Source organism: Girardinichthys multiradiatus, chromosome 9 (genome assembly GCF_021462225.1).
Source record: "Girardinichthys multiradiatus isolate DD_20200921_A chromosome 9, DD_fGirMul_XY1, whole genome shotgun sequence".
Lineage (NCBI taxonomy): Eukaryota > Metazoa > Chordata > Actinopteri > Cyprinodontiformes > Goodeidae > Girardinichthys > Girardinichthys multiradiatus.
The window spans coordinates 29163405-29175301 of record NC_061802.1 but is presented as its reverse complement, the minus strand read 5'-3'; the positions used below and the strand labels follow the sequence as shown (position 1 = coordinate 29175301).

Below are 11897 nucleotides of genomic sequence, written 5' to 3'. Positions count from 1 at the left end.
CCTTCAGCCACGTTTTTCCTGATTTCTTGTTATATACAGGTCCTTCTCAAAATATTAGCATATTGTGATAAAGTTCATTATTTTCCATAATGTAATGATGAAAATTTAACATTCATATATTTTAGATTCATTGCACACTAACTGAAATATTTCAGATCTTTTATTGTCTTAATACGGATGATTTTGGCATACAGCTCATGAAAACCCAAAATTCCTATCTCACAAAATTAGCATATCATTAAAAGGGTCTCTAAACAAGCTATGAACCTAATCATCTGAATCAACGAGTTAACTCTAAACACCTGCAAAAGATTCCTGAGGCCTTTAAAACTCCCAGCCTGGTTCATCACTCAAAACCCCAATCATGGGTAAGACTGCCGACCTGACTGCTGTCCAGAAGGCCACTATTGACACCCTCAAGCAAGAGGGTAAGACACAGAAAGAAATTTCTGAACGAATAGGCTGTTCCCAGAGTGCTGTATCAAGGCACCTCAGTGGGAAGTCTGTGGGAAGGAAAAAGTGCGGCAGAAAACGCTGCACAACGAGAAGAGGTGACCGGACCCTGAGGAAGATTGTGGAGAAGGGCCGATTCCAGACCTTGGGGGACCTGCGGAAGCAGTGGACTGAGTCTGGAGTAGAAACATCCAGAGCCACCGTGCACAGGCGTGTGCAGGAAATGGGCTACAGGTGCTGCATTCCCCAGGTCAAGCCACTTTTGAACCAGAAACAGCGGCACACGCCTGACCTGGGCTACAGAGAAGCAGCACTGGACTGTTGCTCAGTGGTCCAAAGTACTTTTTCGGATGAAAGCAAATTCTGCATGTCATTCGGAAATCAAGGTGCCAGAGTCTGGAGGAAGACTGGGGAGAAGGAAATGCCAAAATGCCAGAAGTCCAGTGTCAAGTACCCACAGTCAGTGATGGTCTGGGGTGCCGTGTCAGCTGCTGGTGTTGGTCCACTGTGTTTTATCAAGGGCAGGGTCAATGCAGCTAGCTATCAGGAGATTTTGGAGCACTTCATGCTTCCATCTGCTGAAAAGCTTTATGGAGATGAAGATTTCATTTTTCAGCACGACCTGGCACCTGCTCACAGTGCCAAAACCACTGGTAAATGGTTTACTGACCATGGTATCACTGTGTTCAATTGGCCTGCCAACTCTCCTGACCTGAACCCCATAGAGAATCTGTGGGATATTGTGAAGAGAACGTTGAGAGACTCAAGACCCAACACTCTGGATGAGCTAAAGGCCGCTATCGAAGCATCCTGGGCCTCCATAAGACCTCAGCAGTGCCACAGGCTGATTGCCTCCATGCCACGCCGCATTGAAGCAGTCATTTCTGCCAAAGGATTCCCGACCAAGTATTGAGTGCATAACTGTACATGATTATTTGAAGGTTGACGTTTTTTGTATTAAAAACACTTTTCTTTTATTGGTCGGATGAAATATGCTAATTTTGTGAGATAGGAATTTTGGGTTTTCATGAGCTGTATGCCAAAATCATCCGTATTAAGACAATAAAAGACCTGAAATATTTCAGTTAGTGTGCAATGAATCTAAAATATATGAATGTTAAATTTTCATCATGACATTATGGAAAATAATGAACTTTATCACAATATGCTAATATTTTGAGAAGGACCTGTAATGTAAAGAAAGAAACTGAAACATCTAATGCAGTAAAATGTTTATTTCACCACCAACCAAAAAGCTCAAATAAATAATGGATTTTCTGTTTCCCATTCATTCAGAGTGCAAACCTTAAGGAAACCAACCTTAGTCCTGCTAAACGTTTAACTTGAGCTTAATGCCGGAAGTTGGTTTGGCACATAAAACAAAAACAAATCAAAGCAACGACAGTTACCCCTAGACCCTTCACCATATTGACGTGGATAACGTCAACTGGCAAACAATTACAAAAACGGCTTCTTTTGTCCGGGTCTAGCACCATCGAGCAGCCCATATGTACTTGCCCCACGTTCCCATAATAAACAGTGATAAAAGATTCAGGCCCTCCTTGTTCTTACTGCATCATCTTATGAGAAGCTTCTTCCACTTTACTGCTCTGTGGGATAGTGGCACTCCAGATGTGGTGCGTGGATTAAAGGTCTCCAGTGGTTGAGTATTTCGCTCCAGATGGAGTTCTGTTCAAACGTCATCACCAGGCGTTCTCGTCCTCCCAGTTGAGGTCATCTCCATCCTCCCAGCCATCTGTTTCAGCCTTAAAAGGGACCAAAACAGGAACAAGTGAATAATATTAATCAAGAGGTACGTTTGAAAGTCATGGAAACTTGTTTTAGACATAACACCATCATGCATCAAGCATATATTATCAAACTGAATTAATATTTTCTGTCATGTGATTTTATTAGTTCTGGCAGTCAAACATAACTAATTAACCTAGTGACCTACACACATCTGACCTATAAAGTAATTCGCTTTTTCAATTAAAAGCAGAACTTTATAGTGAAAAGTCCCTCCATTATAATTCAACCATAAATAGATTTAATAAGTATTTAAAAAACCCACCTCAGACGGGTTAGCTACTGCAAACCTGGCACTAAGTGTTGCAGTATCAATGGACGAGCCAATCTCCAGAGTTTTGTCTGCAACATGCACACTTCTCTCCTCTAGAGACAGCAGAGGGGCAGAAGATAACTTGATGTCTGGCACCATGTCTGCAAACAAATCCAACTCTGGGTCTTGCTCTATCTTCTTCTTCACCTTAATGGTAAACTCCTCCCCCAGACCTCCTGTCCTGTTGCCCTTTAATGGCACTGCAGATTTGGGCACTGGGACCGATGGTTCTAGTGGGCTCTTAAAGTCTTTCTTTTGACTCCAGTCATTGTCCCATGAAGTGCGCTTGCTTTGCGATGACAGTTTAAGGGGGTTAGAGGATTTTAGTGTCGATGCTTTAGTAATTTGATCAGCAGATGAGGAGGTGCTCCCTCTGAGAGGTGGAGGAATCGCTGAATCTGCAGAGGGAGCTGTAGGGGAGAGATCTAAGGTAGGTTCGGGGTCTTCGAAGTCATCCCAAGGCTCCTCCTCTGCATTTTCAGTTGGGAGTCTGCTGTCAACCGGATCAACTCTCTTTGATGTCTGAATGTGGATGTGGACAGGCTGCGTGTTTCTACCTTCTCCCACATCATTTTCGTTCCAGTCAGGCCAGTCATCCACAGCGCCCTCTAGTCTGTTGGCCTGCTCCGGGCCCAGGAACACTTCCTCTCTTTTCCTCTCTTTCTGATGAAAGCCATTTAAAGGTAAAGACATTTTTCGACTGGCATCTGGAAAACACAAGAGGGCACCATCAGTTTCAGCTACAATAAAATCAACACCCTAGCCTAAAGTTACAGCATACAGGTCTTACCAGATGATAGTGCAATCACTCTTGGCTTATTTTGTGTGGCTGTCAAGTTTGCCATGTGACTGAGAACTGAGGCTTCGGTCCCCGATGGTTTGGGAAACATACTTGGGATTCTGGAGGGTTGAACCATTCCAACTATGTGGACAGGTGAAGCTAAATAATACAGGTAAAGTATTATTAGTGGTGCTACTACTTGCTGTCAGGTATATCGGTTCATACCCTGTATGCACCAATTAACACACATGATCAAAATATTTTGTTTGTGATGCTAGTTTACAAATTTTGAAATGGGTTAAATGAAACTGGTTGATGCTTTTGGTTATTAAATGCTGCTTTCATATCAGCAGTTCCTGCTTCCAACTGGCAGACCTGGCTAATCAATCACAACTGTAGGTATACTAGCTTTTAATCTCCAATGGGATCGGCTTACTTTCAGGTGTGACGTCTGCAGACTTGGTAAAACTAGGTGTAGTGCGTTTAAAGACCTTGGTTCTGTCTCCACCAACAACCACCTGAGCTCCTAGCAAAGGCACCAACACAGCCAGACTTTGCAGCGTCATGGCAACCAGGGAGTCATTGGTATCTCTCATTCCCAACAAAACCTGCAGCCAGCAATAGAAAAAAATGGAGACCAAAAAATTGATACAAAACATGGAAAAAGATCATTTATAAAGAACTGGGTTCCATCCACAAATAAATGGCAAAAACTTTATAAGCATGTTTAAAAACAGAAGTGGACCAAAGTGCTGCAGACATAAAGGGTTCAGGAATAAACGAATAAAATAAGACAATACAAGTTAAACAGCAAAATTATGAAGACCACAGGCTGAAAAATCTAGATAAGTCATAACTCTGTTCAGTTTGAATCTCAAGGAATAAGAATTAGTTTTTAAGTAGGTTTTAAAAGTAAGAAGAGTTGGTGATGTGCTGCTTGTCAGATGTCGGGTTGCTGTGTTTTAAACGAGTGGTTAACAAGAAAGCAGAGGCAAAGGTTACATATAAATAAATAGCTGAAAGAAATAAAGGTGTGAATTAACTGATGACCCAGAATTAGCTGGTTAAGGTGGCATTACATAGAACTTAAACTAATAGTTATGCAGCTTATTTTAGCATTTCTTTAATTTTTTTCTCTTGGCCTAGGTACTTTATTACCAACTCCACCAACAGAAGGGGCTGATGGCAGCTGGGGCTCACATGGCAAAAAATTGCAATAAAAATGACAGAAGTAGCATTTGATAATAAATAAAGCAGCCTAATGATTTGCAAATAGTATAATTACGACAATATATATATTGAATTAATTGACAGATGAATTGATATTTGGTAAAAGTTTTGCATCAAAACTTAAGCAGGATCAAGACCATTGCTAAAGCAAATGATTTTCTGGTCTGGTCGACTGGGTTGCTTACGCTGCACCAAGTGGAAACAAAACCAAACATACCCTTCATGCCTTTAACTGTCTGTTCAGTGATAAAACTGAACTGGGCCTTTACCTGGGGTAGGATCTGGGTTTTTAGTTCATCGTGGGAGAAGAACTCAGCGTACATGTGGATGTGAGTCAAGAGCACAATCCGAATGTGTTCTTCGTTTACTTTATAGAGCTTGAGCAGCTGGGGAATCACATGTTTCCGGTGGAGGGACACGGACAGCAGGCAATCCTCGCTGCCGTCCCCATGACTGGGATCTGTCCACACAGGTGAAATAAAGTGTTTTTAGTTATTTCACTCGTAATAATGACTACTTATATGCTAAAATGTCATATTACCCTTTTGTGGTCTTAGCAGATGAGGGAGGAAGCTCTTGACAGCCATGGGTTCTGCAAAAACAAGGGAGTGGAGGAGTTTGGGAACAAGGCGTGAAGCTATCAGCTCTTCGGGAAGGTTCTGGACACGGTCAAGGAGAAACCTAAAAACATCAAAATTAAAATGTAAAGCCCCTATAGAAAAGGCAGATATAGTTAAAATATACAAAGCCTTGTAAAGGTATTCAGGCTCCTTAAACTTTTTCACATTCATCACATTACAAGTACAACGTTGATGCATTTTATAGGATTTTAAGTGATGGATGAAAGCTGAAAGTCTTAAAAATGTGATGTGTATTTGTATTCAGCCACATTTACCCTGATACCTCTTAAAACGTAGTAGAGTGCAGCTGTGTGTAATTTATTCAAAATACACTGCTCAAAGAAAATAAAGGGAACCCTTAAACAACATAATATAACTCCAAGTAAATCAAACTTCTGTGAAATCAAACTGTCCACTTAGGAAGCAACACTGATTGACAATCAATTTCACATGTTGTCCAAATGGAAAAGACAACAGGGGGGAAATCTTTGGTGATTAGCAAGACACTCAATAAAGGAGTGGTTCTGCAGGTGGGGACCACAGACCACACTCGTGGTAGCATGAGACGGACTCTACAACCCACACAAGTGGCTCAGGTAGTGCAGCTCATCCAGGATGGCACATCAATGCGAGCTGTGGCAAGAAGGTTTGCTGTATCTGTCAGCGTAGTGTCCAGAGCCTGGAGGCGCTACCAGGAGACAGGCCAGTACACCAGGAGACGTAGAGGAGGCCGTAGGAGGGCAACAACCCAGCAGCAGGACCACTACCTCCGCCTTTGTGCAAGGAGGAACAGGAGGAGCACTGCCAGAGCCCTGCAAAATGACCTCCAGCAGGCCACAAATGTGCATGTGTCTGCACAAACGGTTAGAAATCGACTCCATGGAGATGGTATGAGGGCCCGACGTCCACAAATGGGGGTTGTGCTCACAGCCCAACACCGTGCAGGACGCTTGGCATTTGCCAGAGAACACCAGGATTGGTAAATTCGCCACTGGCGCCCTGTCCTCTTCACAGATGAAAGCAGGTTCACACTGAGCACATGTGACAGACGTGACAGAGTCTGGAGACACCGTGGAGAACGATCTGCTGCCTGCAACATCCTTCAGCATGACCGGTTTGGCAGTGGGTCAGTAATGGTGTGGGGTGGCATTTCTTTGGAGGGCTGCATGGCCCTCCATGTGCTCGCCAGAGGTAGCCTGACTGCCATTAGATACCGAGATGAGATCCTCAGACCCCTTGTGAGACCATACGCTGGTGCGGTTGGCCCTGGGTTCCTCCTAATGCAGGACAATGCTAGACCTCATGTGGCTGGAGTGTGTCAGCAGTTCCTGCAAGATGAAGACATTGAAGCTATGGACTGGCCCGCCCGTTCCCCAGACCTGAATCCGATTGAGCACATCTGGGACATCATGTCTCGCTCCATCCACCAACGTCACGTTGCACCACAGACTGTCCAGGAGTTGGCGGATGCTTTAGTCCAGGTCTGGGAGGAGATCCCTCAGGAGACCATCCACCGTCTCATCAGGAGCATGCCCAGGCGTTGTAGGGAGGTCATACAGACACATGGAGGCCACACACAATACTGAGCCTCATTTTGACTTGTTTTAAGGACATTACATCAAAGTTGGATCAGCCTGTAGTGTGTTTTTCCACTTTAATTTTGTGTCTGACTCCAAATCCAGGCCTCCATTGGTTAATAAATTTGATTTCCTTTGATGATTTTTGTGAGATTTTGTTGTCAGCACATTCAACTTTGTACAGAACAAAGTATTCATTGAGAATATTTCATTCATTCAGATCTAGGATGTGTTATTTGAATGTTCCCTTTATTTTTTTGAGCAGTGTATATATGCAGTTCTGTAGGGGACTCAGCTTCATGAAGACAAGGCGGAAACCAAACAGGTCAGGAATAAGGTTGTGGAGAGGTTCAAAACTGAGACTGGAAAGAAGAAAGCCAATTGTTAAAATAAAGACATGAGATGTCCCATCTAAAGTTTGAGACAGGAAGACAAAGAAGAAGGTGCTCCCGTAAGAGGCGGCAAAAACCGAACATTTATGCCTACATCAAAACCCTGTGTGTGGCGTTAAAGTAACACTACATCATCCTGAATGTCATTTTTAAAACATGGTAGTGGCAGGGTCATGCTGTGGGGTATAGCTTTCTTCAGTAGGAACACGAAAGCTAATCAGAGTTAATAAAAAGGTGGAGGTAAATACACGATATTTTTTATATTAAAATGGGCCAAATTTCTGTCTCATGGTAGAGACATACCTCCAAAAAACATGCAGCTATATCTATGTGGTTGCAACATGAAAGAAATGTGTAAAAGTTTAAGGAGTTTAATCCTTTTGCAAAGCATTGCATATTGTGACTAAAACTACATTAGATTTAAACAAGTTCTTACTTAAAGAATTCATTCTTTTCTTCTTCTGTCTTCAAAGTCAGGCTCTTCAGAAAGTTCATCACTTCTAGAAAGTCATTCCTATTCATACAAAAATAACGGTGAGTTTGAAAACAAAGTTCTGTCAGTCTGAGACGATACGAACAGAACTAAATAACTGCACGTAAACCTGAACAAGTCATGACTCAGCAAGGAGCTGAGCGGAGGTCGAGCCAAGGGGTCAGAGTTCAGCAGGCCTGCCTTCAGGGTTTTTGTCAGACTGTCGGAGAGCTCCTGCGACACTGGAAACAACAGGGAAAAAAAGAGCAGGGTAAATAAATCAAGTGAAATTTGACTATCTGCAACCTGATTTTGATTAAATCATCTCTACTCACCATAATCATTAAGCAAAGGGAGAAGAGCCTCCACCATTATACCAAAAGAGAAACAGTCCCGGGCATGAGCATGTTTGTCTGGAAGGATTTTAAAGCCTTCCACCTGTCAACAATGTCTTTCTTAAAAAAATGTAGTAGGGTGAAATTTTGTCCATTTTTGTAATCAAGTTAAAATCCCCTAACCTGCTCTTCAGGAGGAACACAGGTGGCCTCTCTGGCGCTCTGAATGCTTGTGAAAAACTAACACAAAAACCAGTCAAGTTAACAGATACATTGAAAACCGAGCCTTAAAATCTCTTTTAGCTTTAATCTTTTATTATATAACTGAAAATACACCCAAAGAGAGTCTGATGAGAATGAATTTGCTTTTATTCCATCTCCTACCTCTGGAGTTGCTTCAGAGAACTTGCATACAGTCTCCATGCCTCCCAGCTTCCAGTGGCCGTCTTCACTGACAAACACGGAAGAAATGCAGACGTTGTTGTGGCTCGATTTACCCTGGTGGGTGAGAGGCATCCAGGTTTAGCACACAGAGAAGTAGACAGAAAACGTCCAGCAGCTAGTGTAGGTTAGTAGACTGCTGGCTCCGGGAGCAAATGAATCCTCTTCTTGCTCACCCTCTCATGCAGAAAGACAAGTGCCTGCAGGACATCGTAGATGCCTGCGCAGATTTCCTCTGGGGAAAGGCTGTCTAACAGCAGCTCCAGAGGCTGCACATGTTCCGTAACAAGATGAATGTCGCCGTCCTGCACCGAGCAGGACAGGAAACGCAGCAGACACGGGTGCCTCAATGTCTTCAGATGCTGCAGGAAAGTCAAAGTGGATGAATTAGGGGAGAACGTAAATTGATTCCGCTGTATTTAATTTGTTTCTGCAAAAAATGAATTAGAGAGTGGTTTAATGAGTTCTAAAATGCAAATGAAGAAGTTTATTAGGGCTGCAATTAACAATTATTTTGCTAAGCGATTAATTGGTTGATAATTTTTTTTTTTAGATTAACCGATTAATAATCAGATAGCAAAAGGTGTTTCATAGAGGATTTTCTGCAGAATTGGAACCAGAAGAAGCTAAAGCTATGCCACTGGAAGAGTTCTGGATATAACATATTTACAGACAAAGAACGTTATTCATCTTAAATGTAAAGTGTACATATTTTTGGTTCAGTTTTGGCTGACATGTTTTAGAGTCTGTATATTCCAGTTAACGATTATATGATCACTAAATTAGTTGACGATTATTTCAATAATCAATCAATCACGATTAATTGTTTCAGCCCTAAAGTTTATGAATGTTTTATATATGATTTTAAACAATACAACTTGAGAGCCCTTATAATTTAGAGTGTATTTTATCAATGAATGAAGGCATCAGACTTTCACAAAATGTTTAAAGTAGTCAAACTAAACTCCATTTCACCAATAAGACAATATGTTTTTAACACCCTTTATAATTGAAATAAGCTAATTTTTCTTTGCTTTAGAGGTCCGAAGTCATGTGAATCTCTAGGATTAACTGCGAACAGAAAGATGAATTTGCATGGATGACCTTTCACCTAAGACAATGATAAGGCACACCTCATTGCTCTGTTTTAATCACAGTTGATGTATAAAGCCTAGATACCAAAAGAGTATTCTGGCAAACTATGGTTTTGAAAGGTTTTCCTTAGACTAGAAACGTTTGCAAATCCATCATCATCCCACCGAAGAGGGGCCAACCAACAAAGTTCAAACTTACAGCCATGAAAAACAAGGAATCCTGCCTGACAAAGGCAAATGGTGTGTTTTCAACAGAATTGTTTGAAAACAATACAAGCCATGCCATCTATCCTACATCTGTCTCTTAGCGTGTTCTGCATTTGTTCAGGAGGATTTGTTTGCCAACTTAACCAGCGACCAATTAGGTTTAACAAAAGGGTGCAGTATGAACAATATGTGGGTTAAAGACAGAGGTGAAGCAAGTCTCTCAGTAGCATCCTGAAGGCAACACGTTTCATATTGATAACCGCAGAACATTTATAATAATCAAGCTTTGTCGATATCAGAGATCTGATCTAAACAGAGCATATTAGTCTCAGGATGCAGGTTTACTGGTGGTTCTTTGATAAAAACGTTAATGTGAGTATATTAACTATATATTGCATTTTATTGCAACCTAGACTAAATGCTAATTGCTGCCACGAAAACTGAAGCAGGAAAGTTAGTGAAAAGGAAGATCTGTGTGAATATCAAACTTTTGTCTGTGATTGTTTAGGCAGTTTCACAAAAGCCTGTTTGGTCTATGACTTTATGTCTTCCATAATTAAGACATATGTGCAGCTGACTTTGTTGTTTTAAGTTGACAGACATCTAGACTGTTACACTGAATGAATGAATGAATTCGTAGATGAATCAATGCTGACTGCACATTATGGGAGTCACGAAATAAAATACTGCAACAGCTGCAAAATACTCCACAGCCACAGATCAGGCCTTAGTGCATGCCCACCTTAGCAGCTTTGTTGACTTTGTCTTCATTGCCCCGCTTGTGAACGAACACAGAGGCGGGCTTCCCGTCCTGGAGAACCGCTGAGTACATGGTGGGTCCGGAGGGCAGGGTCAGCAGCGGCTCCTCCAGCAGAGTGCAGCCCCGCACCGCACTGCTCTCCGCACCCATGGCCGCGCTCCTTCCTGCCGAACACGGTGACATGAACCGGTGTGACTGCTTGCCTTTTACATACGTACACATGGACACCTGTTTAAGGGTGAGGTGGACCAACCTGACTTCCTGCTCTGGATGGATCAGCAGCCGCTCTGTGCTCAGTTAGCAGCCGCTGCTACTGTCGCCTCGCTGGCTAACCTAGCAACATTAGCCAGATCCCAAAACCGTCATTCTTATCACAGGTTACTGCTAATTTAAACAAACGCCGTAACAAGATATAGGATCGCAAAAAACATAAAATAACTCATTTGCTGTTTGTTAAAGCAGTCACTCAACCTACAGCTACAAGTGAGCTGCTGTAAACACTGAGCCTTCCGGGAAGAGACGAAACCACCGAGCAGGGGAGAATACCATGCTGGAAAAAAAAGCAATGATTGTAGAGGGGCAAATTTCCGCTAAAGATTACATCATTTAGAATATGTTGTTTTAAATATATCAAGCATTAAAATTAAAACTTTTATTATTCAACTATTTTTAACTGTTGAACAAACATACATAGAAGTAACACCCCTAATGTTTTACTAAATGGTTGCAACCAAAGTGGAACTCAGGTGATTACGGTGTTGGAAACGAACATGGAAACAGGAGAAATAATAAATAAATAAAAACTCACTTTTTTAAAAGCTTTGCTGCTCCATTTGGTCTCAGCTAATCGAAATATTGTTCATTTGAACATTTAGGGCACGCTTGTTACAGAGATAACAAGCCCTTTGGTAGAAACAGAGTGGTTGAATTAGGCCCTAGTGTTTTGACCTTACAAGTGTTTTAAATGATTAACAATACATGCAAGTGAGTGAGTGACATATCAATAAAGCAAAGTTGTAGCGAAGATTTATAGGGAATTATTCATTTTAGGTAATTTTTTGTTAAAATACGTTTTTTCTAATTCCAACAATAACTGATTTGATAACGTTATTGCAACCAGGTATAATAATTCAGGGATGTTGAGCCATTTTATGTTGTAGGAGGTTTGGCTTTCAGCAATTTTAACAGAGTTTTATAGTATTCTTTTTCAAGTTTATGAACTGTCTACCTACATGTCAGGTAGGTTATAATCCTGTGTCCTGAATTGCTTGAGTCAGTTCAATTTGCCATAACGCGAGAAGTGTTACAAATAAAAAAGGGAGCTTTTAAAGTAAAATCCAAATGTGAGCTGCTATTTTTTGTTTTTGTTTAGAAAAGTACAAAGATTATATTTTTACCACTGTTGCTTTATTG

The 11897-nt window shown here is 41.5% G+C and overlaps 1 protein-coding gene across 1 annotated transcript; it reads right to left on the bottom strand.

The window, feature by feature from the left end:
- Positions 1-1673: 1673 nt before the first annotated feature.
- On the bottom strand, positions 1674-11004 carry scyl3 (SCY1-like, kinase-like 3). The gene is made up of 14 exons (XM_047373888.1): positions 10738-11004; positions 10467-10648; positions 8600-8785; positions 8367-8480; positions 8166-8222; positions 7983-8085; positions 7778-7889; positions 7612-7689; positions 5128-5267; positions 4856-5046; positions 3793-3964; positions 3366-3515; positions 2528-3282; positions 1674-2219 (listed from the first exon to the last, which is right to left on the bottom strand). The coding sequence occupies exons 2-14, from the start codon at positions 10632-10634 to the stop codon at positions 2157-2159; spliced, it is 2289 nt and encodes a 762-aa protein (XP_047229844.1). The 5' UTR covers positions 10635-10648; positions 10738-11004; the 3' UTR covers positions 1674-2156.
- Positions 11005-11897: the final 893 nt, after the last annotated feature.